General features: G+C 39.4%; 1 protein-coding gene across 1 annotated transcript in view; it reads right to left on the bottom strand.

The window, feature by feature from the left end:
• Window positions 1-27542, bottom strand: part of VCAN (versican) — a 104136-nt gene that overhangs the window by 17873 nt on the left and 58721 nt on the right. Inside the window, 5 exon segments of the mRNA XM_021699572.1 lie at window positions 9233-9315; window positions 10570-10728; window positions 15699-15812; window positions 18060-18173; window positions 21483-26708. Of these exon segments, the coding sequence (XP_021555247.1) occupies window positions 9233-9315; window positions 10570-10728; window positions 15699-15812; window positions 18060-18173; window positions 21483-26708 (5696 nt within the window).

Genomic DNA, 27542 nt, shown 5'->3' with positions numbered 1-27542 from the left:
GATCCTAGGACCCTGGGATCATGACCTGAGCCGAAGGCAGATGCTTAACGACTAAGCCACCCAGGCACCCCGCCTTTTAAAATTATCAGATCATTTATGTTTACATCAATGGTGAAACTGCATCAGGAACAAAGACAAATATATCTTACAACAGGGCAGATCATAAACAAACACCCACCTATGCATGCAAATTAATGTCTGCAGTGAGATTCACATGTTGTTTGTTTTTAGGCAAAAACTTATCCAGACTAATCATAAAAAGTGGCACTTGGACTAAGAGCCGATTTGTCTGTGTGCAAAGCCCTGTCATCACCTGGGACTGAGGGTGCCACGGCTGTGCTCTCACGGCTACAAGTAACACCCAAATGCAGGCGATGCCAAGGGGAAACAGATAACCACCAGGTATAAAAGCAAACTCCACAAATAGAAAACGCTTTCCCAAAAGGACTGCTTCCCCATTTGAACCATATGCTGATAAGAAACCACCTTTTCACGAAATAAAGAACTCAGAATAAGCACTCTGGGTTACCCCCAGCCTTTCAGAACAGAGGTCAAACGGTTATCTGCAAGGAAGTTAGGAGGACTACTTATTACAGAAATCAAAACATTTGGTCACTTTAAAATGCCTTTGTCCCCCCTAGATGGCTGTGGTACACAATAGGCATTTGTCTCCAGTCTGTGGGGGGCATATTTCACTTTGTTTCACTTAACTCCTAGGGGCAAATGACCTGCCTTCCAGTAGAGACATACCTCTTTTGATCCTTGTACTTGCTTAAGGTTCCTCTGGCCTGGGTCCCGCTTTATTTATGTTTTAAAGGAGGTTATGGTTTTGCTGTTGTCTTTCAGTGGAACACCAAAAGGAAAAGAGCAGCTTTGTTTTAACGGAGAAAGAGACATTTGTTTTAGTGTCATTGTCCTGGGCTGGCAGGCTGGAATTGGATCCTACAAACTTGAATATGCTGAAGGGAAGAAAAACTAACTCGGGGCCTCCTGATAGTTGTTAAAGTGGCAATATGCCCATTATTTTCCTGGCTGGCAAATCTCTGTGCGGGAGAGACAATCTGGCAGCTCTTGAGTCCAGCACTAATCTCGCGTAATAGCGTGAGCTCACTGCCCTACAAAGCTGTAATTATCAACAGCATTTTCCAAAGGATGTGAGTTCCTCCCACTGTGAGAGCACTTGGGGGGGGGGGGCAGGAGGGGGGCAGACAGAGCCCCACGGAGCCCTTTGCATTTAACCCCCACCTCAAATGGTGCCGGTGGGTTCCTTCAGCCCATGCTTGTTTGCACAGGTCTTCAGTCAGGAAGTGCTAACAATCCACATGCAGTGGGAAACTGCCAAAACCCATTCCACATTTTTGTTTGCCTTTTCCATGAATTGCGCTAAAGCAATTAGCGATTAAATTTAAATATCTGTACGGGATTTTAGAGTTTCATAGAGCACTGCTTCAAAAGCATCTGTGAGAGGAACTACTGCATTGATAATTTTTTTAAGGATAATCTTTTCAATGATGAAATGGTTTTCCAGTGATAGGTAAGTGTTCTTCCAGCTATCTGACGTATCACTAGCTATCTGCACTCAAGGAAAGGCAAGGCAGAGATGAGGGTTTTGTGTTCCGGAACCACTCTATGACTTGTTATATTTCACACATAGAATCACAAGAACCAGTTCTTGGTTTCCAATCAAGCTGAACTGCAACACAAGTAAAAATTTTTATGAAGAGCTCAGTGGTCTTTTGCAGAACAGAAACTGAGAATTCTTCCACTCATGAGTAATGTGTTAAAGGATGAGGAAACAGCATATGTTTTCCTTGGCTTTTAGGTTAATATAATGAAGCCTGTGAGGTTTAACATAATTAATGTTGATATGCAGTGTGACTTGTTCACAGAGAAGTGGCATTTGACTTGGAGCTCAAACCACACCACAGCTGACACACATCCATCTGCAAATATTTTTCGAAAGTCTTCTAACATTTTCAGGTAGAAAAAGTAAAACTTAAGTTTTTGGTTTGGGGGTTTTGTTTTTCATTGTTTTCTGCCAAATCATGGGCAATCCTTTCAAATGAGCAGAAAGCTACAAACAAGCTTGGAAAACACCGGGAATTAGTTCATACTCTTGATTCTCTTTTCAATGTCCAAGACAGCTGGGAGAGGGAGGAGGATAGGAACCTTTTGTGTTTATAAAAGGGGAATAATGATACATCCCGCATAAAAAAATAATGGTTTATGGCCTGCGACTTGTTACTCCTTTTCTCTGCCCCTTTTAAGTGTCTCTTCCTAAGTTCAGGGCTATTTCTTTATGGTTTCTACCTTTTATCAAAGCTGGGTTTTCTCACAATACTTTGTGTGACAGACTGACATGTTTATTTATGAAAAAAAGTAAAGGGGCCTCCGTATTTGAAGTCAATCCACAAATCTGGCTCTTCTCACGAATCGACTCTAACCAGGAGGGTAAACTGCTGTCCCGAATTCCAGGTATGCTAGCTTGCCAGTGCTGAACCATGCTTATCCAAATGAAAAAAAAAAAAAAAAAAGGCAAAATTCACTTATCTCCCAGAAATATTTTTCAAGTGGGATTTTTTAAGTGCAAAAGGCTACCAGTTAGCCTTTTATAATCCCTTTCATAACTACCGTAAGATGAGTTGGTTAGAGCTAGAAAATAAGATATTTATGGTTCTGTGAATTAGTAACTTGTTTGAGAACTTGCTGGTTAGAGTCAGACAAGTGCAGAGGAGAGGAAGTCTTTCTGTTTCCTCCAGCAGTACGCTGGACCATGAAGGAGGCCATGACTACTTCCCAGGAAGCTGACAAGCCAGCAAGCAGCCTCTCAGGGCGAGGCGGAGTGCCGACAGAATAGAGATGGCAGAAGGAAAATGTGAAAGGGACGTAAGAAAATGTTTTTTAAAAAATGCCTGAGAGTAAAGTCAGGGTCTTTGTTTGGTTTTTTTGTTTGTTTGTTTTTGTGCCAAACAAATCAAACTCTCCAAAGGTTCCTCAACATTTTTAAAAGGGAACTGCATTGTCAGTTCCGTTCAATCCTCAACCTCTGGCCAACACTACTTAAGGTGACATTTTCCTTTGAAGTGACTGCTTCTGATCCGCTGAAGCATCCAATCCCCAGTGGTGAGGGGTAAGCTTTGATGGTGCTGCAGAAACTCACTAAAGAGAAGAGAGAAGGGACCAAATTCTCCCCCTGTGAGAATTTATTCCTAAGGGTCAGAGAGAGGAGGGAGCAAGGCGGTAACAGTTTTCATCTCTGAGGTCCACAGGTTGATTTTAAACCATTGGCTGGGGAGCTCTGTTATAAAAAGTAGTGTCACAAAGGCACCTAACAGTTTCCAGTCCCTAACTGTGCTATCCATGACACACCGTAGTCTATAGTTGAAAAGAAAGTTGTGGAAATGATTTTACTAGGAAGCATATTGACAAGGCAAGATAAATGACTCCATAGCGTTCCCTCATGTCTGGTTCCCTCTGTGCTTGAAAGAACAGACTCAGATAGAAGGTGAATAAATGAAGCTCTGTCCAGCCTTAGGGGACCAATTCATCCTTGGTCAACCAATCTATAACAAATAAAATTGTCTCATAACATTCAGGAGTAAGATTTTCTTTTGCTTGTTTTACTACATTTTGGATTTGGATAATAAGGTTTTTTTTTTTAAGTCATTTTTCTTCAGAAAGTGCAATGACAGAATACGTGCCTATCTTGAAAAAAAAAAAATCCTCTTCCAAGTTTTGAGTAATTGTTGGTTTCCTAAAGCTTCATGGAAAATCTGTCCTGATATAACTCAAACCTGCATGGGTGGCAGAGGCTGAGAAGTTTGCTTTCCATTTTTTCTTCTCAGAGCTTATTGTAAATGTATTCTTGGGACAACCATGGACAAGACTGTTGTCACTTCCAGTAGGCACATCTGTTTTCCTTTGGGTTAATAACTTTTGTAAGATGCATTATGCTCAGCTATGTATATCTGTTTGGGGGGAACTTTTTTTTTTCACCATTTTTGAAATCTCACCTATTATGTTTTAAGTTTTTCATACTGGTACAACATTAAATAAAATATTTAACTTAGATGAACAAGAATTGTCACAAAAAGATTCTGCCAAAAGACCTAGTTGGTCATTTCATGATTGAAAAGCTAACACAGTAAGTTGGTTGAGCAATGTATAAATATTAATTATCATTCAAAAAAACCATTTATTAAGTATCTATTTTTGTCAACAATTCTGCTAGGTGCTGAAAAAATAGAGATGAAAGTTAATCCCTGCCTCAGAAAGCTCAGTGGCAGGAAATCAGCCCCACAAGGCAGGAAATCAGTGGTAAGATGGGAAAAGGACACAAGGGGCTTCTGGAACACAGTGGAGGAGCTCTTAGTCACACCCAAATGGGAAGGCTTCCTGGAAGAAGGAGACTCTTGGCTATGCAAGGCATTTGAACATTAATTAAATAAAATTAGGACAAGAGATGAGAACATTCTAAGCACTAGGGCAAGACTATGCAAAGACCTTCAGGAGTTAGATTGTCATGGCTTATTCCAGGAACTGTGAGTATTTTGAGACAAGACTGATACAGCTTAGGAGGGCAGGTGGAATTGTTGGGTTGGTATGGCACACTAATAATTAGAATTTTATACTGAAGTCTAGAGGAAGGTATTGCAAGAGGAAGGTATTGCAGAATTTCAAAAAGAGAGTAACAAGAGTTCATAGCAGGGGGAGAGGCAGGTCATAGGCACTGGAAAACAGATCTGGGGGAAACACTTCAGACTAGTCATTCATTTAACAATTAGGTTAAAGAAAGAACTTAAAAGTCAGCTAAAAGTATAGAAGCTAGATAAGAAATGTTTGTTTAAGTTTGCCAGCTTTAATGTGTATTTAACTTGGATGGTTTAACTTAGTGTCTTTGAAGACATTACTTGGGTGACAAGTAAAGTAATTCATTATTGAAGTTATTTGTCAGAGTTTCTAATAAAGCACTTGGGGCATTTCACTGTTAAGAGATCAATAGTCAAGTTAAAGAATAACTCATTAGTAGAAAACCAAGGGACAAATTGAAATGTGACTAGTTATTTGAAAACCAAGTGACAAAATAAAAACTGAAATGTGTTAGGAGAAAATAACCTTAATGGAAATCACAAGGGTAAGGCTAGACCCGATCTCTGCGTGCGTACACTTTTGTGAAACTTATTGGGTAAACACCCCAAATAATAATAAAAAAAGATTTCGAAAATACAACAAAAGCAAGAGTTTGGCATGTTATCTACGCCATATTATAGGGGCCAATAATGTGGAATGGGTCAGTCAGAATCTGAAGAACAAGGGCAATTTAGATAACTTGGCCAAATAACATTATTAATTTAGTATAAGCATATAAATTGACTTAGTCTAGCTATAAAGCATAATCACGTAAATATGATATACTGCAAGTTTATTGGAAGCACAGTTTAATTATTTCAAGAAAAGAAATTACTGAGACTGAAAAACCCAATATAAACTAGTTTGTTTTTACTGAATTGTAAGACTGAATAACAAAAGATAATATATGGTAAATATCAAAGGTTCTTTTGGTTTTAATACTGCTCTACCTCCCAAGAAGAATAAGCTCTAATAAATCTTTCAAACAAAAAATGGGGGGCAAAGGGGAGAGGGGAGAAATCACTCTAAAACATAAACAAAGTCCTTAAAATTGCACACAGTCAAGGTAACACCATTTCCAAGTGTAAGCAGATACTGCTTTCCCCTGAAGATGTAGAGTTTACTATTACGGATTTTTTTTTCAAAGTCAAGACACTTGGAGTAAACAGCGAAACAAAAAAGACTTATTTTATTCAAAGCCTGCAAACATATGGAACCTGTTAAGGGGATGGTGGCTGCAGAAAGAACTCCAAAGAGTTTAAGAGACACCTAGGCTGTCTCAGAAAGGGAGGGATAGAGGCGAGGGTGGTTACAAAAGCAGAGTGGGCCAGAGATCAGTCAAATGGGAGGGAGACAGGCTGTTGGGCAGATGGTCTTTTCTGTTCCAAAAATGTTCAAAGTTAGGGACACTCCTTAGCACACTTTTATTTTACAACAAAGAGGGAATTAAGAAGAAACCAAGGGTCTGTCAGAGTGCTTTCTGGATTTGCTTGTCATTTTTTTTTCTTTTCTTTTCTTTCTTTCTTTATTTTTTTGCTTGTATCATTTCTTTAATACACTTTACTTGTTTATGTAATTCATCCTCTGCCTTCTTCAAACTGAGGCCCTCACTTGATGCTCTCTTCATAACCTTTAGGTTTTAATGTAAAAATGTAAAATAATTTAGGGTAAGGTTCTTGTTTACATTGTACAGTTATCTACATGAGGGATGTTACCTTCCTCTGAAAATTTCCTGGGAAGATCAAGATCTGTTTTTTGCAAAGTGCAATGCTCTCTTATTTACTAAGTTGAGGACCAGTCTAGACCACGGAAATGACAATGAAGTTATTTTTTTTTTACAGTATTTTTCACGGTCCATTAAAAATTAATGGACACAGACCAAAAAAAATAGTTGAGTTGGCTTGCTTTGGCTAAGTGGAATAATGACATCTGATGAGTGAAGCTCCCCTGAATGGCACCTGGCAGAAAAGAAAATTTCCCTAAGATGTTTTAGAGACCTCACACAGCTGCCAGCTACAAGCCGATATTCAGTGTCATTAACCAAGCTCATAGGTAGTATAGGGCCTTGTCCCAGACACCATAAGAAAGAAAAAGCAAGAGAAACACTTCTCTGAAAAGCTGAACTGCTAATGACCAGAATAAACATCTAGAAACACATAAAAATGCTATGAATGAAAACAAATCAATTCTATATAATCAATGACAGATTGGAAGTTGGAGACTTGGCCTAATCAGGTCGGTGTGTAGCAAATGGCAGACTTTACCTACACTACACCTGGCCAAATGCAGCTATTCCAGGCTCAGGGCAAGAACACACAGGGACGCTCTGAGATACGCTGTGGTCAAGGTCTGTAAGGCACAAGTAAGTACCAACCAGAACCCCACCTGACTTGTTGGCTTTCTAGCTTCTGTAATACAGGTCCCATTGGGACCTCACAGGACCTGCACTTTTCAGTGGGCTATGTATAAGGGAAAGTGTGTGGGAGGAAGATTAACAGAGGGTCTTCAGACCCAATTTATCCCATAGGAATGAAATATTCCTTCAACAAAAGAAAACTTGATAAATGCCTAAACTATATAAAACACATCAACAAAATTATAAGAACGGTTTTAACTATCTTTAACATACTCAGAACTAAAGGAAAAAATCCTTTAGTTTTTTGTTCACATATAAATTAAATTAATAAAATCAAAATAGTTCATCCTCAGTTAAAATTAACAAAAGAACTCATGGCCTACCAGCCACTATTACTCTGACCAAAATTAGCGCCCCTGAAATTATTATTCATTTTAGCAAAATAAAAATATACAGATGAAACAACTGCAGATACACCATCTAGTCAGGACAATTAGAAAACAATGAGTATTGGGGCGCCTGGGTGGCTCAGCCATTAAGCGTCTGCCTTCGGCTCAGGTCGTGATCCCAGGGTCCTGGGATCAAGCCCCACATCGGGCTCCCTGCTCAGCGGGAAGCCTGCTTCTCCCTCTCCCACTCCCCCTGCTTGTGTTCCCTCTCTCGCCACGAATCTGTCAAATAAATAAATAAAATCTTTAAAAAAAAAAAGAAGAAAGAAAGAAAACAATGAGTATTGATCCAGAGGGTGTGGTTCATATATCTTACTGGGAATGTATTTTATGGACAATCTAACTTCCTTATCGTCTCTGCATCTTGCCAAAGGACCTACTTATGGACCTGAATGACAAAGAGTGCTGATTAAACATAAGGAGTGATGACAGAGAGAGGGCAGGCCAGACTTTATTTTAGGGTTGCTCAAGGCAAAATATGTAATAAGGGATATCTTTTCAAGTCTAGGAGGTGCCAGCCAGAATAAAGCACGGCTTTGGAGACTGGCTTCACCACTTAACGGCACTGGCACCGGGGCTCTGCGCAAAAATCTCAACCTAACCGACCTTCCCTTTCTTTACCTATAAAATACCTCATACCTCTCTTAAAGGTTATTGTGGGGAATAAACAAATGCAAGGTGCCGAGTATAGCAACTGACACAAAGATGAACTGAGCGGTACGTCCATAAGAACACAGAAAAGCTTTCTTGAGCACACGGAGTAGAACTTCGAAAAGCGGAGATTCCTTTGGCATCCATTCTAAGGATGAACTTTACATTTTGCCAAACTCATTAAATCCAGATGAGTGGCAAGTAGTGAATGAAATTTAGGCACCTAAATAAATTCACAAAAAGAGCTAAACATTACTTCCAATTTTTCCTGTTATTTATCTAATTTAGAATTGAATTTACACTTATTGTCCAGCCCCGTGGAGCCCAACTTGTCTGAATTTTGGAATCACCTGGAGAACACGTGGAAAATAGAGCCAGCTGCCAGGGGTTTTGCTTTAATGAATCTGAGTTGATGCCTAGGCACCAGTTGTTAAATTATGTTCCCCAGGTGATTCTAATGAACAGCCAGTGCCTAGAACCACCAGTATATAGCTAACCACACTTGAACTATTTCTAAAAAATTAGACTCATATGTATTCAGAGTAGTGACTCAAAACAGGTTCAGCTGTCCTAAGGATCTTATTTCAGCCAACTCAAGTTTGGGGCCAGTATTACCATTTCACTCCTTCCTTTAAGAAGCATAAAAAGCTAAAAACTATATAATTAGCCAGCAGAGTGTGAATGGAAGAAAATCCACAAGATCATAATTCAGCAATCTTTTTTAAGATGAAAAAAATGAGCACCTTGGTTTGGATAAAAACGAGCCATGCCACAGAGATTTCCAGTGCAATTATATAAGAGGGAAAGGTAGGTTTTTTGTTTGTTTGTTTGTCTGTTTTAAGGCCTTTTCTCTTACATTTATTCTTTCCCTTTTTTTGAAGCCATAAAAAGCAAAGATAACCGTCTGAAAGACAAACCTGAGGTGTGGTTTTCCAGTTCAATGGATTCTGATACACTCTTCTTTCAAAGAGAGCCACAGTGACTGGAAACAGTCAGCATGGACTCTACTCTAACACTCATTTATCTTACTGAGTGACCCTGAGCAAGTCACTTAACTGGTCTCTGATCAAATATGCCCTCTGTAACATGCAATCAGCACACGCTACCAAGTTCCCAGAATTGGTATCATTTTTCATGAGCAACTTACCAGTGTGCTGCCATCGGTCCAACGGAAGTCATGTTCAAACATTTTGTCATTGAGTCCTATCCACTGATAATCATGGCCCACACCTAAGAAAAAGGGAAACAACGCAGATATTTTTACTACCTTTCCCATATATGGATGAAATGTATCAAAGAAAATTATTTTCAGAGTGAATCATACATCCTCTTTCCCGGCTAGATTTTTGTTTAGTTGCTCATAAAAATCTCTCATAGTCTAACTATCTTTTGTTCTTCTACCCAATGTGCTCTAAACTAAAAAGCTAATTCACAAACATTGAGAAACATTAAAATATCAGACATAAGAAAATAATTTCTCTAGCAGTTTACTATAATTAAATATTTTTCCATCCTTACTCATGATAAAAACTTTCCATTTTTTTTATTAAGCTATGCCATTGGCAAAAATTCAGTGACCCAATAAAATGTGACAGATCATTCCCATGCTAGCCTCACTTTGGAAGCCACGTGTTTCTTCTTAAAGCATTTTAAACAGTGACTACCTAGACCAGACAGTTCTACAAAATTGTAGATCTTCAAAAATAATTACTTTCATCATGAGATGAGTCACTGGCAAGAATACCATGCAAAAAAGTTAACTGAACCTCCATACAGATTGTAAACTAACAAACTTCTAAAAGATAGCAGGCATTATGAGAACATATTTAATAGAGCATCAAACAATGCTTCATATCAAAAAACTTCTACATATTCACTACATAAAAGCTAGCTGCCCTCCTCTTTGCTATAGTTTAAGGAGTTATTCAACAGCTCTGGTAGTAAGTTTCATTAGCTTTACAGTCTCTATTTGTTCATGTTCTTAATATGAAACCCACTTTCTATGGCCTAAAACCATTAGCAGCTTGGATGAGAACCAATTTTGTGCAGAGGGTAGGATTAAGGTATAATTGACAATTCAATTTTAATTAGTGGGATAAAAATAGCTAAAAGCAATTTTCTCTTTAACTCGAGACAACATATGCCCATCTTCAAAATAGAACTACAAAGGCAGCCATGAGAAGAATGATTGGCCATTTTCATCAGAAAATAATCAAGTAGCAATGTCACAGGACCCAAGCTATAGCATGCCATTTCACCTATTACTGCTGGTAGACTAGGAAATGCCTTCCTCTGTTAGAGCTGAGTGTTTCTCAAAGTAGGGGACTCAGGTAGAAGAGATGACTTTAAGTAGTTCAGACGAGGGATTTAATAAGTTGAACTGCAACAGAGAAAGCTACATCTGTTCAGTTAGATACAGAGAAAACTAAGAAGATGGGGACACTGAGCGAAGCTTCAGGAAACCTGCGAATATTTGGTACATACGATTCACAAACATCTGTTCTTCATGAGACAGGATGCTTGTGAGATGCGCGCCCTGCAGACGGCATTCCCGTTCAGCTGCGTCCCATGTGCGCCGATGGGCAAAGTATTTGTAGCACTGCCCTTGGAATTTGTGCCAACCGTAGTCACACGTCTCTGTGTCTGGAAGAAACAAGGCAGGGGCTTAGTAGTCTCACCGACGTCATTCAATTTAGCCTCATGGATCTGAGTGTTAGTAAGAAGACCTAAGCCAATATCAGTGCAATGTCCCTGAAGTTATATTATTAATAAATTTGGTCACGATGACAAAGAAAGTATGATAAAGATAGCCCGCTGACTCCTGCCAAGTGGGTGGCTGTACATCTCTGGACTGAAGAGGCAGTATCTAACTTCAGTTTCCTTGATTAGAGCCAGTGTCAGCAGGAAAGAAAACTGGCAGAGGGGCCAGACAAAACTTCTTAGGCTGCAATGTCTACCGACTGACTCACTTGTGAAGCAACTGGGGCTAAGTCCTTACCAACACAACTTCTCTGAAGAGAATTATTCAAGTGATAAGATAAGAATTCCGGCTAATAGGATTATGACTGCTCTATTTGAATAAGGACTTCAAAGGCTCTGTAAGTAGTTCCTTTACCACTTCCCAGAGAGATAGTTGGGTGGCCACAGGCTCCTGTCAAGTAAGATTTACAAAGAGAGGAAGAAAAAAAAAAGTCGTCATCCGTAGGCAGCTTCTGGGATATAGCTAGAACTGTGGGCCTTCTTTCCCCAAAGGAGAGGAAATATAGGTAACTCCCCGTGCAAACGCATCAGGATTTTAAGTTGTTCTTTTTTTTAAGATTTCTTTATTTATTTGAGAGAGAGAGAGAGGCAGAGACAGAGATAGCGAGAGAGAGCACGAGTGGGGAGGAGAGGGAGAAGCAGGCTCCCCGCTGAGCAGGGAGCCCGACATGGGGCTCGATCCAAGCACCCCAGGACCATGACCAGAGCTGAAGGCAGATGCCCAACCGACTGAGCCACCCAGGCCCCCCCCAGGATTTTAAGTTTCTTAAGAATGAAATAACCTAAGTTCTTTAACTTCATGCCCCACATTCCACCAAGCCATGTATACACATATATATGTGTGTGTACACATGTATATGTATATTTTCTCTTTTGTAACAAGCACGCTATAACCAGTATCCTGTTTGGATAAGAACATTGTTCAAATATATCTAAATTTTACACTGGCAGGAAGCTTCAGCTGTACCTTCTAGATTCTAGATTGCCAGTTTTTTTTTTTTTTTAAGATTTTATTTATTTGACAGAGAGAGACAGCGAGAGAGGGAACACAAGCAGGGGGAGTGGGAGAGGGAGAAGCAGGCTTCCCGTTGAGCAGGAGCCCGATGCGGGGCTCGATCCCAAGACCCTGGGATCATGACCTGAGCCGAAGGCAGAAGCTTAACGACTGAGCCACCCAGGCGCCCCTAGATTGCCAGTTTTTAAATATTTTCACAGGAAAGCAGTCTGGCTCCATAGTACTACATTCTTGCTAGCGACCTTCCTCAGACTCATCCACTCACAGTGGGGGGCTGGTTCAACGGTATGTATTCAATGATGATCAACGGAAATAATTTTGACTATCACAAAACATACCTTGCAAACACACTGAACTAGTTATATGCAAACACTAACAGAACTGCAACATTTATAAAATTTTAGGCACCAAGGAAACTTTCCAAATTACCTACAAACCACCCTCCCTTCCCCTAATCTTACTGGTTGATGAAGGAAAAAAATCCTTCTAGATGAAATACATGCTTGCTGTATACGTCAGACCTGGGGGCCAAACTGATAGTCAGATCATCTCCTGCCTCTCACACCATTTGCTCCTCTTTCTATAATTGTGGGAAAGTATGCATTCTGAGAGCTTTTCATGTTTTCCTGGCTCCAGGGATTTCGACCATCATCATACAACAGATGCAGCTTATCTCGGAGAGCGGGCTTTATTTCAGTTTAGTCTATCGGGCTTCTTGTTTAGTTACAGCCAGCTGACTAACTGGTTTAAATACTGTGCACTGGAAGTTTTGAGTTTTACTAAAGTGTTTTGGAGACCACCAAATCTCATAGGAAAAGAATCAAGGCACAGCTAGATGATTTGGGATAAAAGTAGCATTCAGCCTCCAAAGATAAAGTGCAGTTGGGTTACTTAGATGCAGTAAATTTCCTTTTGCGATGTTCCCATGGAAGGTGGGGTAGGAGGGGTGGGGAGGAAATGGATCTTCATATATGAGGGAGTTAGTTTATAAAGGAGGAGAATTGGAAAGATTTTTTAGAAAACTCTTACTGCCAAAGTCAATAATGTGATATTATACCAGCATAGCTTGCCTTAACTATGGAAATGAATATGTATTTTAAGATACAGCTTAAAATTCTAGAGGATCCCTAACTTACTAAGTTAAGACATTAGAAAAAAAAAAAATTCTACACACTCATATCCTCTATTAACCCAATGGTTTTAGTCCGGTCTTCTTTCTTTGTGTTTTATCATTAAAACAGATTAACATTAAGTATTTTTTTCTCTTACACCAAAAAAACCCAAATGATCATAAAATTTAGATGCATGACCACATCATTGCTACAATGCCTTTCTCAGTTAACAGGTGCGTATATTCCTATTGGAACACAGGTCCAAACTGGGACCATTTGTTTTTGCTTGTTTATTTATTCATCTATGCTACTGAAACCATAGACTTACGGTCCTAATGATTATGAATATATGTGCAAATACTACTTAACAAAGTGACTCTTTATTTAAAAAAAGCCAAAAATCCATGTGGATTTACTTAACTGTTATTATTCATGAATTCACTAAATATGTAACACAGGACTAGGCGTCAAGCAGCATCTTCTAGGATGCTATTCTGATAGGAGTTACCAGAAGCAGTCTCCTTTTCCAATCTCATCTAGAAATAGCGTGATACACATTTCATTCATTAAAAGCAACACCTTTGGGCGATATTTTTGTAAAAATCATCTGACATATGGAAATACTTCTTATGCTTTAAGACCACTATAATGCATAGGTCATATCACAAAGACCTACATTTAGTTGTGTGTGTGTGTGTGCTGGCTGCCTGTGTGTCTTGGCCGTGGTGAGAATTGTCTCCATACTGTCCTACGAGCCCCTTCTAGATTTTATATCAGTTATTATTCTACCAAAATAGGTCCCTTATTCCAGAGTTACTGGGAGTTGGGAGGTTACCAATGCAGAGAAGAAAAGGTCAGCTGAAGAAACAACAACACAGTCATCACTGAAATTTGGAGAGAAAACTGTTTAGACAACAATGCTGCTGTTAATGAAAAAAACATTTGTTCTTAGGCAACCTGCAAAGAGGAGAAAAAAATCTTTCAGGGTCCTGGCAATAAATCACAGAAGCACAGCTGCATCAGATAAACAGGCCAGGATAGCTATTTCTCAGCAAATAATGTGGATGAAAGTACACTCGCTTTAAGACAAAATAGAACGCACCTGAAAACTAAGTGGTACCACAAATGAGAAAAAAAGCAAACCTTTTTAATACACATGAAAATAAAATGCTTATCTGTGAGAGTTACTTTAAAAGTGGGAAGATATTGAGAAAAACCTGGGCTTTACAAGGCAGCCTAAGTTCATTTTTCCCACTCTGATTTACTAGCTGTGTGACCTTGAACACATCACTTTTCCTTTCTGAGCCTTGATTTCTGGCCCAACTTACCACATCGAAATATTGTCAACTAAACGAAATGATATACCTGGGAACATCTGGTAAACTATAAGGCATTCAACAAATAGCATCTCTTTTTATTCCCTGCCAAGAATTACGCTGAGTCACCCAGACTTCGGACCTTGTCTATTTTGCTCAAAGTTCTACCTCCCATACCCAGAATAGCACTTGGAAGACAGTATGTGCTCAGTAAACATTTGTTGAATGAATGATTTTTTGAATTGCTCCTCGGACTTGGAACTAAGGGAAGCCAGAATCATTTTAACACATGCGATGTTTCAAGGATCTCGCCCTTTTGGTTTTCTTCAATAAATGGCATCTTCCTTACTGTTTTCCTTAAGAAGAGGATCTTGCCTGGCCAATTTTCATATTTACCTTTTAAATTCTAAACAGACTCATCCTATGCAACAGAGAGAAAAAACTAAAAATGGAGCCATCACCCATCCTTTTTGATTGGCAGTTCAATACATGCTGCTTTCGGTTGTTCTAATTGTGGTGATGTCTGGATTAACACTGTAAACCAGAATATGGGGCCAGACCAATGTGTCTGAGTGTCTAATACATTTTCATTCTGTCTGGTGGAACAGCAGTTTGGCACTGGGCACTTTTGTCAAAGCCAAACCACTGTATGACTTGCAGTAAAGGAAAATGACATTTCAAAGCTGAGTATAGCTGAACATGCAATCTGTTTCTGATTGATGACTAAGAAATGTTACCATTAACCACCTGAAATACATTCTCAGGTTGGCCATAAAATACAAATTACAGGGATCATGAGATTCAAGCAATCATGAACACCGGCCTTTGTTTCATTCAGAAAAAGCAGATGCTTCTGTAGTAGGAAAAGTCCCTGTTGAGCAGATTTACAATACATTTTATGTAACATTTACCGAGCCAAAGCTAATGTATTCTAACAACTATATCAATGCATTCTCCAGAGATGATTGACGATGAAAAATAAACCCATTGACTCCCAAGTGTTTTGGAGGAGAAAATAAAGGCAACGAGTATAGAATTCGATACTCCTTGGTACAAGCCACACAGATGGATTAAGGTCAATGCCTAATTTGTCCTCAGGAAGAATACTTATAACAACGTTCCTTTTGTCAGCTAGATGTCCTTAAATTCAGCTCAGTGTGCCTGTCTACAATTCTGTTCTAGCAGCAAAACAGCAGTGATTAAGTCAACACTATTTTTCACGGGCTACGGACACATAAGGAAACCTAATACACTTAGGTAATCTGTGAATTTCCCTTGCAGGAAAAAACATGCAGTATGGCCAACATTGCTAAAAACATCCAAATAATGATGGCAAAAAGCTGTCTAGAAGTAACATTTGAAATGAAACAACCATACTGTTCATCCTACAGATGTTGCATCAGCTCTTACCTTGTTCACAAAGTGCACCAACATAGCTCGGAAGGCAGAGGCACCTGAACGTATTAAAACCATCAATGCATGTGGCTCCATTGCGACAGGGGTTAGAGTGACATTCATCAAAATCTGAAATAAAATCATAAAAGGCCACAAAAGTACTTTCAGAAAAGGTCAAAAGATCCTATTTAGTGTAAGGTTGCCAGATAAAGAACAAAACAGCCAGTTAAATTTGAATTTCAGATTTAAAAAAATAATAATTTTTCAGTATAAATATATCCCATGCTATATTTAGGGCTACTTACACTAAAAAAATTATTCTTTTTTTTTTAACCTGAAATTCAAATTTAACTGACCTTCCTGCACTTGATTTGCTCAATCTGGCAACCCTAAGAAAATTTCAAAGTTATTCATAGGAGGGTCATTGTTTCCATTGCATTTAGATGGTCACATGAGTCCTAGAAATGGTAAAGAATTCCCTGGAACTTCCTACCCACAATCGTGGCTCATGCTCTGATTACCCCACCCGTGGAATACTGAAAATATGTAACTGGCCTGATTGCCTCTGGGCCTCTCTCTCTTTCCAACACATCATTCTGCTGACTGCCATCTCCTTTAAACACGGTCATGACAATTTACTCCTTGGCTTCCAAACCTTCAATAGATCCCAACTGCCCAGGGCAGATATCTTCCAAATGTAGTCCCTGGACAAGCAGCATCAGCATCACCTCAGAAATGTCAGAGATGCACATTCCCAGGCCCACCCCAGACCTACAGAGTTAGACCCTGTGGGGGGATGGGAACAACACCTGGGGTTGCAGAAGCCATGCCCATGATTTTGAGGCCCACTGAAGTCAAAATCACTCTACTAGAGTAGGAAGTAAACTCGTTGGTACACTGGATTCAGAACCTTCTCAGACCTATCGAGATCCAACCTGCTTTCAAGGATTTTCTCCCACAAACCCATAAATAGGCATACCTGGAATACTCGCAGTCACCCAAATGTATTCTGCAGTCCGGGTGTCTGTGCCTTTGTTTGCTGTGTCTGAGTCTCGCCCCACCAGCTATCAAAATCCTCCCAACTTTAAGATCTTAGTAAGTGCCACCTTCCTACCCAGACCTCCATGATCTCTGATGAAATTAATGCTTTATTCTCTCAGCAGTTTGCAATTCCACTAAAAATTTAATTTATGCTTATATTAAATAAAAAGAATATTAAAACATATGACTTATACACAATACATTAAGTTTCCAAGAGGTATATAATGTATGGGTACCTAAGGAAATGGCCTTGGTAATGATGATATTACACAGCAGTGATACCAAACACTTTTATGATGCTTGCTAAGTGCCAGCCACTGTTTTAACAGCTTCACAGATATTAACTCATTACATTATTTTAAATTGACTTTAATGTAAAACAGAATGGGGGCCAAAGAGATGTTTTTATACATATATAGGTAAATATGATACTTAAGATGTAATTATTCCTTAAATGTAATCTATTGCTATTTCTATGTCCCTACTAGTTAGCACACAGATAGAGCTGACTAGCTCCATTGACTATTTTTTTAAAGACAAGCACTCTTTTAATATGAATGTTGAGGATTTTATCTCAGTATTTCTGTGTAATCTAAAGCATTATCCATGGGCCTTCTTTACTCAATCGGAGGAAAAAACCTTTATGGGACCTCTAAAAGGATCACCTGGCCAGTGTATTCTCATCATCTCTTTTCTCAGAGGAAAGGTCTATCCATATTTACCCAAATCAGAACTGGGGTCTTTTAAAAAAAAAAAAAAAAAAAGGAAACCTAAATAAAAATGAGAGTGAAAGGAACTGATTTAGTAAACAGACAATGATATTAAAGAAGAGGAGGACAACCACCTCAAAACTTACTGAGGTAGAGGTGGGTTAGGCTGGCCTCTGGAGACACCCAGAGAAGGATCCTGCCCATTCCACCTCAGAGGAGCAAGTTAACTCAAAACACAAAAACTAAACTCCCTCATCTTTTAAATACAGCTTTTTAATATTTTTTTGTATTTAAATTGATTATTGATATGTAGATGTGGGGAAGGAGATTAAAATATTTCCTTACTATTTATGCAACTTTACATTTGTAAAGCCTATCTGGAAAAAATATAAAAAGACACAGTTCACCTCAGAAAGCTTCACTGAGTTTTGGGTATATTAACAAAATTCAGTAAACACCTGTCCCCATTTCCCAGACTCTACTTAAATTACTCTATGATTTTAACATCATTTAACAAATAATTCATCTACACATGGGTTTCCCTGAAATCCTTTGAGCAATATAAATTCTGCCCCAATATATCTTCTGGAAAAGCATTACACTCTTTCAGACAAGAACATCTTACCAAGTTCACACTGGTCGCCACTGAATCCCGGCACACAGGTACATACATAGGAAGTTTCAGTAGGATAACAGGTGCCTCCATTAAGGCATGGGTTCGTTTTGCAACGATCAGGTCCTACCATGTTCAGGGAAGTAAGAAAAACAATTAGGCTCATATCCAGGTTTTAATATATTGTAGCATAAATTGCCACTGACTGCTACCATAATATAAGCTTTACCATAGCAATTTAGATACTATGCATAAAAATTAACATTAACTTTACTCTCTGGAGTGTTTCTTGGCATTACAACTAATTGTTACAAATTGCATCTATTCATTTCTGGGATTCAGTCATCATTATTTTTAAACAATAATTTGTACAGTATCTGGCAACTAATATATTCTACTGCAGATTTAGTCGGCATGATAATGGCAATTGATTTTAGTCAAAAATGATTACACATATGTGCACAGTGAATGGAAAATGTATTCTTTTAAACGAGGTTAGTTCATGTGAAATGGCTGGATACACAAAACATGCATTCTTTTTAGCAGTTTGGCTTGTTATCATCATTTGAATTATTATTGCCTTTTACCACTTAATGCTCAGAAACTGTTTTTCTTCGAAAGTGTGCACTGAAGTCTCTTCTGCTACATTAATATGCTTTTTCCAAAAACACGTTCCAAATGTACTCCTTTAAACTATACTTGAAGAAAAGCAACACATAAATTAAACTCTACTGTATAAAAACACACCCAAAGACAAAAATCTCACCTAAAATGAGACTCCCAATTTTTTTGAAACCCCAAATTTTTATTACAATTTTCTTATTAAAACACAAATAAAATCAACAGTCCTAGAAGATAAATGTAAAGGCCAGAGACACAAATTTCTGAGAAGAAACACTTTAAAATATGTTTCCTAAAGGCAAATACTTTCACAATACTTCAAGCACATATATTATTCTGTGGTATTGCTTGGATAATTGTATTTACATGAGTCGCTTCTATTTATTATTTGAATGCTTTTTCAGAATTGCTTATGTTTCAAAATGTTCAAAAATCCAGATAAGAGTTGAAAGTCTTACAAAATAATTGAGATAAATAGGCTATATATGGAATAAAAACTATATTTTCAAGAATCTTCAGTCCCGAAACCCTGAAGTAATTACACGTGAAAAAAGATATCTACTTAAGAAACATGAACTTAAGGAATATTGGAATAAGCAGGCACTGCTCTAGAAGGAACTGAGTCTTTCCACACAAGAAAGTCAAACTCAAACTTTCCGAGTGTTAGGTAAATTCTGGACTACAAGAAAGACTTGATAGATACTACATTCACATCTATGGGTTCAACATTATAATCAGGTTGATTCAGATGCTTACACCTACTTCTTCAAATATGACCCCAATTTTTCTAAAACTCTTTCTCCTATAGTTCTAAAAATATGCAAAATCTCCCTAGCCATTTTAGCCTTCTGCCTTTGAAAGTACACTGTTTCTCTGTCAAGGATGCCATCCACAACACATCTATGCGCTGCCCTCGGTGCAAAACCAAAATGACACGTATGTGACAGCACTTGATAAACTGTGATGTGCCACACAAATGTGAAGTATTATTATTATTCCCACCACAGACTCCAGACACCATGCTGAGACTATGGGACAAGGACATGGCAAGAAAGTGGGTCCTTCTGTGAACCTAAAGTAGTTTAGGTTAGGAGGAAAGTTTTGTTTTGACAAATACTGTTCTTCCCTAAACAGTTTGTATTACTCTCTGAAAGCTGAACCTGTGACAGAGAAACCAGGCAATCCAATGTGAGCTGCTGTTTACTGAATTCGCCTAAAGTCACAATTTGCTTTGTAATGAAGACGCAAGCTCTCATTCTAAGTAAATACTGTGGTCTGGATTACTGGTACACATTTCTCATCCATCTGTCAAACCTAACTCTCTCTGACTTAACAATGATTTCTGTATTGTATTTTCACCAACCTGAGGTATTTTCAACTAAATTATAAGAGAATAAATACTGGCCAGATTACTAGATTATCATTTACAGATTAAATATAGAGTGACAGCAAAAAAAAAAATCCAACGACCACCTCTGATTAATTTTATTCATAAAATACTTCAAGTCATTTATAAAAGTTGCACTTTATGATTGATTATTTTACTCTATCTGAAGCACAACAAACAGAAGCATTACTGGCACAAAAGATAACATTGAAATGATCGGGAGAATAATCCTAAGCATAGCCATGCTGTAAAACATATTCATTAAAATAAAACATATTTTCAACAACACAGCCCTTGAAGTACTGATTTTTTTTTTTTATCTAGGTCACTAGTTGGTAATGGCTATTTGTGGATTCCACTGACATTGTTATTTAAATAACATTACTAGAAAATACCCTGTTAAAGAAGACTTCTCACCATTATCAAGCTAGACGAAAAGGAAATATATTCTACAAAGTAAATATTCCAAGATTTCTGGCTTATAAATCATTAAATGTCAATTATTCACTTTTATACTATATTAACTAGAAACCAGGAAAGAGCAATGAAAAGACCATGACTCTGGCGTGGAGCTGATCTGGGTTCAAATCCCACCAATGCCATGGTGTGTGTGGCTATGCAACCCCCGGCAAATTACAGAACTTCTCTGAACATCCACATCCCACCCTCAAGTAGGGATAATAATATGGGGATGATGATAATAACAACACAGCATTTTTGTGATCATATAAGAGAGTCTGTATGAACCAATATCAAACTCATGCTTTCTGTCCATTCAGGTAAAAAACAAAACAAAACAAAACAAAAAAACACAGAAATCCTTTTTCGACAAGCAGGGCGCAAATACATACCCACTCTGGCTAGGCGCTGTGCTAGAAGCATTAGGCAGACTATCTGGAGCAAGGAAATTACATAAAAGTATGAACTGATAACTGATATTACACAAACTATAGTGAATGTTTATTAGAGTTATTTACTACTCAAAAAATTTTAAAGGCCTGACAGATTTTGATATTGCCATAATAGCACCCATCAATGAGAGATTTTTAAAAATGGGATTTTTCCCCCCTGTTTTTAACTAAGATATATAACTACAGGGCATATGACAAAGCAATATTTTAGTTATGGGTAAAACCAAATTGAATTTTTACACCATTAACAATTTCACTTTTCCTATGTCGCAATCATAGGTTGTCTCTAAAACCCAGAAGAATACAAAGGATATCCATAAAGCCCAGAAATAATCTACACTCACTTTCTTTGCATCTAATTATGGACTCAGTAATGTGGTCTGTCCTGTTATTATGTGAATAATATAAAATTCTCCACTGATTTAATATCACAATAAAAACTATATGCATAGATGTGTTAGGACCAAGGGACTGTTTCCAAGTTTGGAAACAGATTTATCAATGTTGTGACCTTACCTGGTAAATAGACTGCTGTGCCTTCCACTGACTCTTCATTAATGCCAATCAGGAAACCGGTTTCATTAGAAGTTTCCAGAAGGGAAAATGACGGTGTTGCAAGCTCAGTATTTAACTCTGCAATGCTTACTGTTGCCTGATTATTGGAATCAAGAATTCTCGCCGCTACTTTCTCTTCTGATGCTGCTACTGTGTAATCCTCCCCTCTGATCAAAGCTGCTTGTGTTTCAGGGTTTATTTCCAGAGAGGAAGGAACGGTGGGCCTCTCAGAAGTCTGTGGGCTGGGCTGAGGCACGACATCTGCCTCAACTCCATAAACTGCAGAAGCAGAAGTAGAATGTGGCCACAGTGTAGCACCTTCTAACTTAATGTCACCTGCGGTTATGACCACAGTTCCAGGCTCAGTGGTTCGAATACTGCTCTTCATTGTTTCTTCAGAAAGTTGAATATTGGTTTGGGTTTGGGAATCTTGGAGAATCTCAGTTCCCTCTTCAGCAGTCAGTTCTGTGGGAGAAGTTTCCATGTGTTCTAATAACTTAGGATGACTTTCATCTTCTGAAGGTTCTAATCCAGTGTCAGGAGATAAGGATGGAGGCTCGGTTGTGTGAACGAGCTCTTCAGTCGATGATGTGAAAGTCACCTCAATATCTGCAAGTTTTCCTAGAGACCTCTGAGATGTGCCAGCATCTGTACCAGGCAGAGTGCTTGCTGGGGGGTCTTCTGCATGTTCAGAGCCTCCACTGCCTAAGTAGACAGTGAGCAGAGATGATGGTGTCTGAGAGGACAACTTGGCAAAAGCTGAAACTGCTGATGTTGTATCAGTGTAATCTGAGGGATTGGATCCTTCTATCATGTTAGGTGCCTCTGTTAAACTCTGAGCCATAAGGTGCACAGTACCAATACTTACGTAGGGTGTAGGATCGATCAGTGCCTCCTCGGCTCCTGATGAGAATTCTGGCTGAAACGAAGGACCTACATGTTTCTTTTCTTCATACTCATCCTGTGTCTCCAAATGGCCCAATGTTGATATTACTTCACTTTGGTCTGCAATAGCTTGACCATCAGACAAGGTACTTGATTCAAAGACGTCATCCAGGGCTTTTGCTTCAATTTTTGGTTCTTCAGTCTCTGGATTAACTGTGGCAGATGTACTAGGAAGGGGCAGGGATGTCACTGTGGGAAGCAAAATATCTAATTCTGTTTCTATGCTAGGAACAGGGAGCTCAGTTGTGAAGGTGAAGCCCATGGGATCTAAGTGGCTTCTGTCTTCAGAAGGTATCAATTCATTACGTGTTGTCTGAGTGTAGTTAGCCAGAAGAGGGTCACCAGAACCCTCAAAGTTTTCTTCAGTTAAAGAAAGGTTAACAGCTGCCTCATACTTCTCTTGCACTTGAGCACTTTCTTCACTACTGCCATGTGGTCCTGATAGTACCTCTGGATCTATGTCCGTTTGCATTCCAAGGATGTCTACATATATAGGTTTAGTGTGATCAATATCTATGATAGTATTTTTATCTGATGTCAGCTCAGGTAGAATTTCAAGGATGGTACTCTCTGTAATTGTCAATATTAAATCCTTGTCCTCTTTGTCCAGATCTATAATGATGTTTTCAGTGGTTTTTCTTCTGTTAGGTTTTACAGTGGAATCCTCAAATCCTCTGAGATGGTCTTGGAAACTATCTGCAGCATCTTCTGTGGACCTCTCATATGACACTGTATTTGACAGTGTGCTAGTTGGATCAGGGGAGCTTTCATTCTGCTCTAAATGAAGAGGCAGCAACATTGAAACGGTTGGGAATCCATCAACAGTAACAGCTTTAGCACTTGGAACCTCAGGATGTTTTTCCAGGGATCTATCAGAAACAAATGTGGTGCTTCCTTGCCTGGTTGCCTGAGTAGTTCCAGAAGTGTGGACTAAATCAACCATATCCAATTCCCCAGATCCCTCTCCAGAATGTTCATAAAGCAAGTCGGATGGTTTTGGTGATGTAACAAATCCTGTGGCCATTTCAAGACCATAAGTTCTAGCCAGAAAATCAGAGGGAGGGGTTGCCGTTTCTTTTGTTTCTGCTGTTGAAGAATTCTCGTTAGAGACTTGTTCAGTCATTGGTTGTAGTCTACTAGTCTGGATTTCTTCTGCCCGACCACGGGTCTGATTTTGAGGATGTTCAGTATCTGTGGAGAAAGTGAGAGGTGCCATAGAAGGTCCTTCAGTTCTGGTGTCACTTAAAATTTCTAGTAAGGTTGGGCTGGATGCTGTCTCAATACCTTCAGAGAGGCTGTCTGTTTTGGAAATGGGTGGTCTAACTTCATTTGCTACATTTTCCATTTCCTCATAGTCTTTGGTTGTATCACTTATGAGGCTGGTTTCTAAACTCTCCATGTGAGAAGCCTGGGGAGAGAATGTGGTAGTGATTTGTTCCGTTTCAGTAAAATTCACTGATGCCGTAGTAGCCCAAACTTCTTCTCCTGATCCCAGTCCAGAAAATAAAAGATCGGTATCTGACTCTTTCACTGTGGGCCTCACAACTTTGGGAAAAGATTTTAGAGTTTCCTCCTTTTGGATTGGAGAATATGTAACTACACTTTCAGCTGATAAAGATTCAGTCACTGAGGTAGTAGCTAAGAAAAAATGGGATTTTTTGGTAACTTCAGGGAGAGCAGTATAGGGTTCCAAGCCCTTTGCCTCTGGATCTGGAGTAGACACATCAGCGAAGGAAATGCCTTCCTTCTCCATTTCCTCACCAGTACTGTCAGTTCTCTTCACTGTTAGCGTAGAATAATCTGTGGTTCGGAGTCCAGTTTCAGTAAATGTTTGTGAATCAAAAATTGTTTGTTCTGGTGCAACAGAGCTTTGAGGGGATTCAAAAGATTTTGGTTCTTGAATCTTCTCCTCTGATGCTGTCTCACTTTCAGTTCCTTGCCTTACAGGGTTGACTTCTTGCATGGACCATAATTTGGCTGGCTCCATAGTCTGGGAAAAGTTCACTGAAACTGTGCCATTGACTGTCACTTCTCCCTTTTCTGTTGCGGCTTCAGTACCTTTAGCTTCTGCTGTTGGTAAAATGGTGATCCTTTTATCGGCTTCATTAACAGCACCTTCTTCTCCCAGTCCTTGGTCAATAAATGGGGAATCTGTACCAGAAACATTTCCCATAGCACCGGGAAACACTTGGTCCACCTTGCTGCTTACTGAGACCAGCTGCTCACCTGAGCCCTCAGCTGAGGCTGTGAACTCTTCCCAAGGGAAGGTGGAAATGCTGACAGAGGTGCTATTGGGTCCTTCTGAGTCAGCTCTGTGGTTGCTGTGATCTGAAGTAGGTATCACAGATGATGAAATCTGGGTATCCTTAAATGCTGCATCCCCAGAGCCTTCCATCATTACTGTTTCTTCTTTTGCTATGGGATAAGTTACTGTTGAGTACTCTCTAAAGTCACCACTGAAATCTTCTTCCAAAGGAAAATCTGTAGAAATGCCCTTTATTTCTGGCCCACGATTTTGTTCTCCTGAGACCTCTGAAATCAAGTTCTCTTGGGATGTTTGGCTTATAATTTCAGCCACCTCTCTGTCCATTACAGTGCTCAAAACTAATCCTGTTGGCTCAAAAGGGAATATAGTTTCCACATGGGGAGACAGAGTGCCAGCTATCTCCTTTCTGGTTGGAATTTCAGACTCTAAACTTAATGAAAATGAAGAAACAGTGGCTATTTCTGGGTCAGCAGCAGCTTCCCCAGAGCCCAGCTCCATAGAGAGAGAGGCGGGGCTCCCTGGAACAGCAGACAGCCCCCCCTGAACCCCAGGTTGACTGCTACTGCTGGGCTCAGCAGTCTGTGCCCCCAGACCATCTAAAACATTCGTTTCTGTAAAGACAAGAGTAGAACTTGTCATTTCCTTTTCAGATTCTGTGGGGTTTGTCGAGGACATAAACCTGTTCCTGGTAGTAGATGCTGAATCGCTAGATGTAGCTTCACTTGAGCTTTCTAATTCAGAGAGTAAAATCAATTGATCTAATCTCTGTGTAGATGAATGCACCTGAACTGTAGGAGCTGTACTTGGGGTTCCCTTCTCCTCATCTTTCCTCTTCTTTCCTTCAAGAGCTGTACTAAAGACCCACTCAGAAGTGTCTGTTTCCCCTCCAAATTTGGTAGGCATGACTTCTGCAGAAGGTTGTTGAGAAATGGAATAAAAGGTCGTTGCAGGAATATCAAAAAGACTTTCTGTGATCATGATCTTGCTGGTGTCTAAAGTAACCAGTGTATCCGTAGTATTTCTCTGTGATAAATCAGTTGTCACAGTGAACATTTTATCTTCTTCTGCTTCTCCAGAGCCTTCTGGAAATGGGATTGAAGGACTCCCTGAGAGCTCTACATTTTCTCTAGGGGTTATTTCTACCCAGTTTTCTACAGTGGGCAATGGGCCATCAGGGAGGGCATTTCCTATGAAGGCAACCGATACTTCCTCTGAAACATTGGCTGACACAGAACTTGGAACTATACTTGGAGTATACGTGATAGAAGTACTTTTATCTGCCTCTTCATCAAATGTTCCTTCAGTAGCCCTTGAAAAGATCAGTTTTTGAGATTCTTGGTCAATGGCAGCATCTCCTGAAGACTCTTCAGAAAACAGAGGTACAGGTTCTATATGTTCATGGACCAGATTATCAAGTTCAGGCCCCCTCTCTGTGACCGATTCTGGCCCCTCTGTTGCTTCTCCCTCATGGAACGGGGCTGTGGGGAAAACATCAGGCTCACCACTTGAAAAATGTTCGGGTGTTTCAGGGTAAGTCTCGGGCTTCCACATAAGTTCAAGCGACTCAGTTGTTTCTTGCGATTCGTTAGGTTGCATGGCAGTAGACAATCCAGGATCAGCTATCACAAACGGATGCGTTTCACTTTCACTGCTGTCTGAAAGATTTTGAGAAGGTGCAACACTCTCAAACTGGCCACGCCTAGCTTCTGCTGCTTCTGGGTCCTTGGGCACCGTGGTGACCAGATGTTTGCCGTTAATGTACTGCACTGATGGGGTGGTCGTTACGTCAGTAGCGTTTGCACACTCTTCGTCTTCCCCTTCGTCTTCTTCACTGTGGTACAGATCTAATTCAATTAACTCAGGTAAAATTTCAGCAATTAGATCGTGCTCTGGATCTGTTTCTTCACTACAAGGTTCATCTTCTTTAGATTCTGAATCTATTGGATGACCACTTACACTCAAATCACTCATTCGACCTGAAAAAAACAAAGAGTTTTCACAATACTTGAATAGAAGATTTGGCAGTGTATGACAGAAGAAATCGATAGCAAGGCTGGCTGATCACACTCACGCACACAAGGAAGGATTCAAATCTTTTCACATAAAGTGCAATCACCCTTCTACACATGGTTCTCAGTCTCCAAATTTGTGGAGTCACATTAACAATAGGAAAAATAAATCCAATATAAGATTATAGAAACAGGTTATGAGAACTCTTCAACATGTCTAACAAAGCAAGGCCCTTAAAATGAAACAAGGAGTCACATATGTACGTTGTAATCATGAAATGTGGGAATTCATATGCATGTGAACTGAAAAAAAAAGAAAAATTAAGACCATTTGACCAGATCATACAGAAAAAGTAAGCGATTACTGTTTTATGTAAGGGGAGGCTGAGACACCCTCTATTCAATAAGGAAATGGGAAGAGATTCCTTCTCTTGCCATAATCTGTCCTAGAGAAGACTGTTTTCGGAAAAGCAAAAGAGAGGTTTCTTTATAGCCTTTTCACAGTGCATCAACAGTCCCTCCCCAGTGTAACAGTGAGACAAGATTTAGCTGTGTAGGCTGCAGCCATGGACCAGACACCAGGATAGGAAGCCCTGCATGGGGGGCTCCGCGCAGGGAGAGCTCACTGAGAACACCAGGAAGGAAGGAAGAGCCCACCATGCTTTACACCTTTGTCCTTCATGAGAGGCGATCTGGATTGGGTCAGTTACATACAGTTCTTTTTATTAACATTTTCTCCAACGGAAGTTCAGGAGTCACACCTAAACATCCGAACTAGCATAATTTAAGTAACACATATCC

This window comes from Neomonachus schauinslandi, chromosome 7 (assembly GCF_002201575.2).
Source record: "Neomonachus schauinslandi chromosome 7, ASM220157v2, whole genome shotgun sequence".
Classification (NCBI taxonomy): domain Eukaryota; kingdom Metazoa; phylum Chordata; class Mammalia; order Carnivora; family Phocidae; genus Neomonachus; species Neomonachus schauinslandi.
This window is presented reverse-complemented; position numbering and strand designations above follow the sequence as displayed.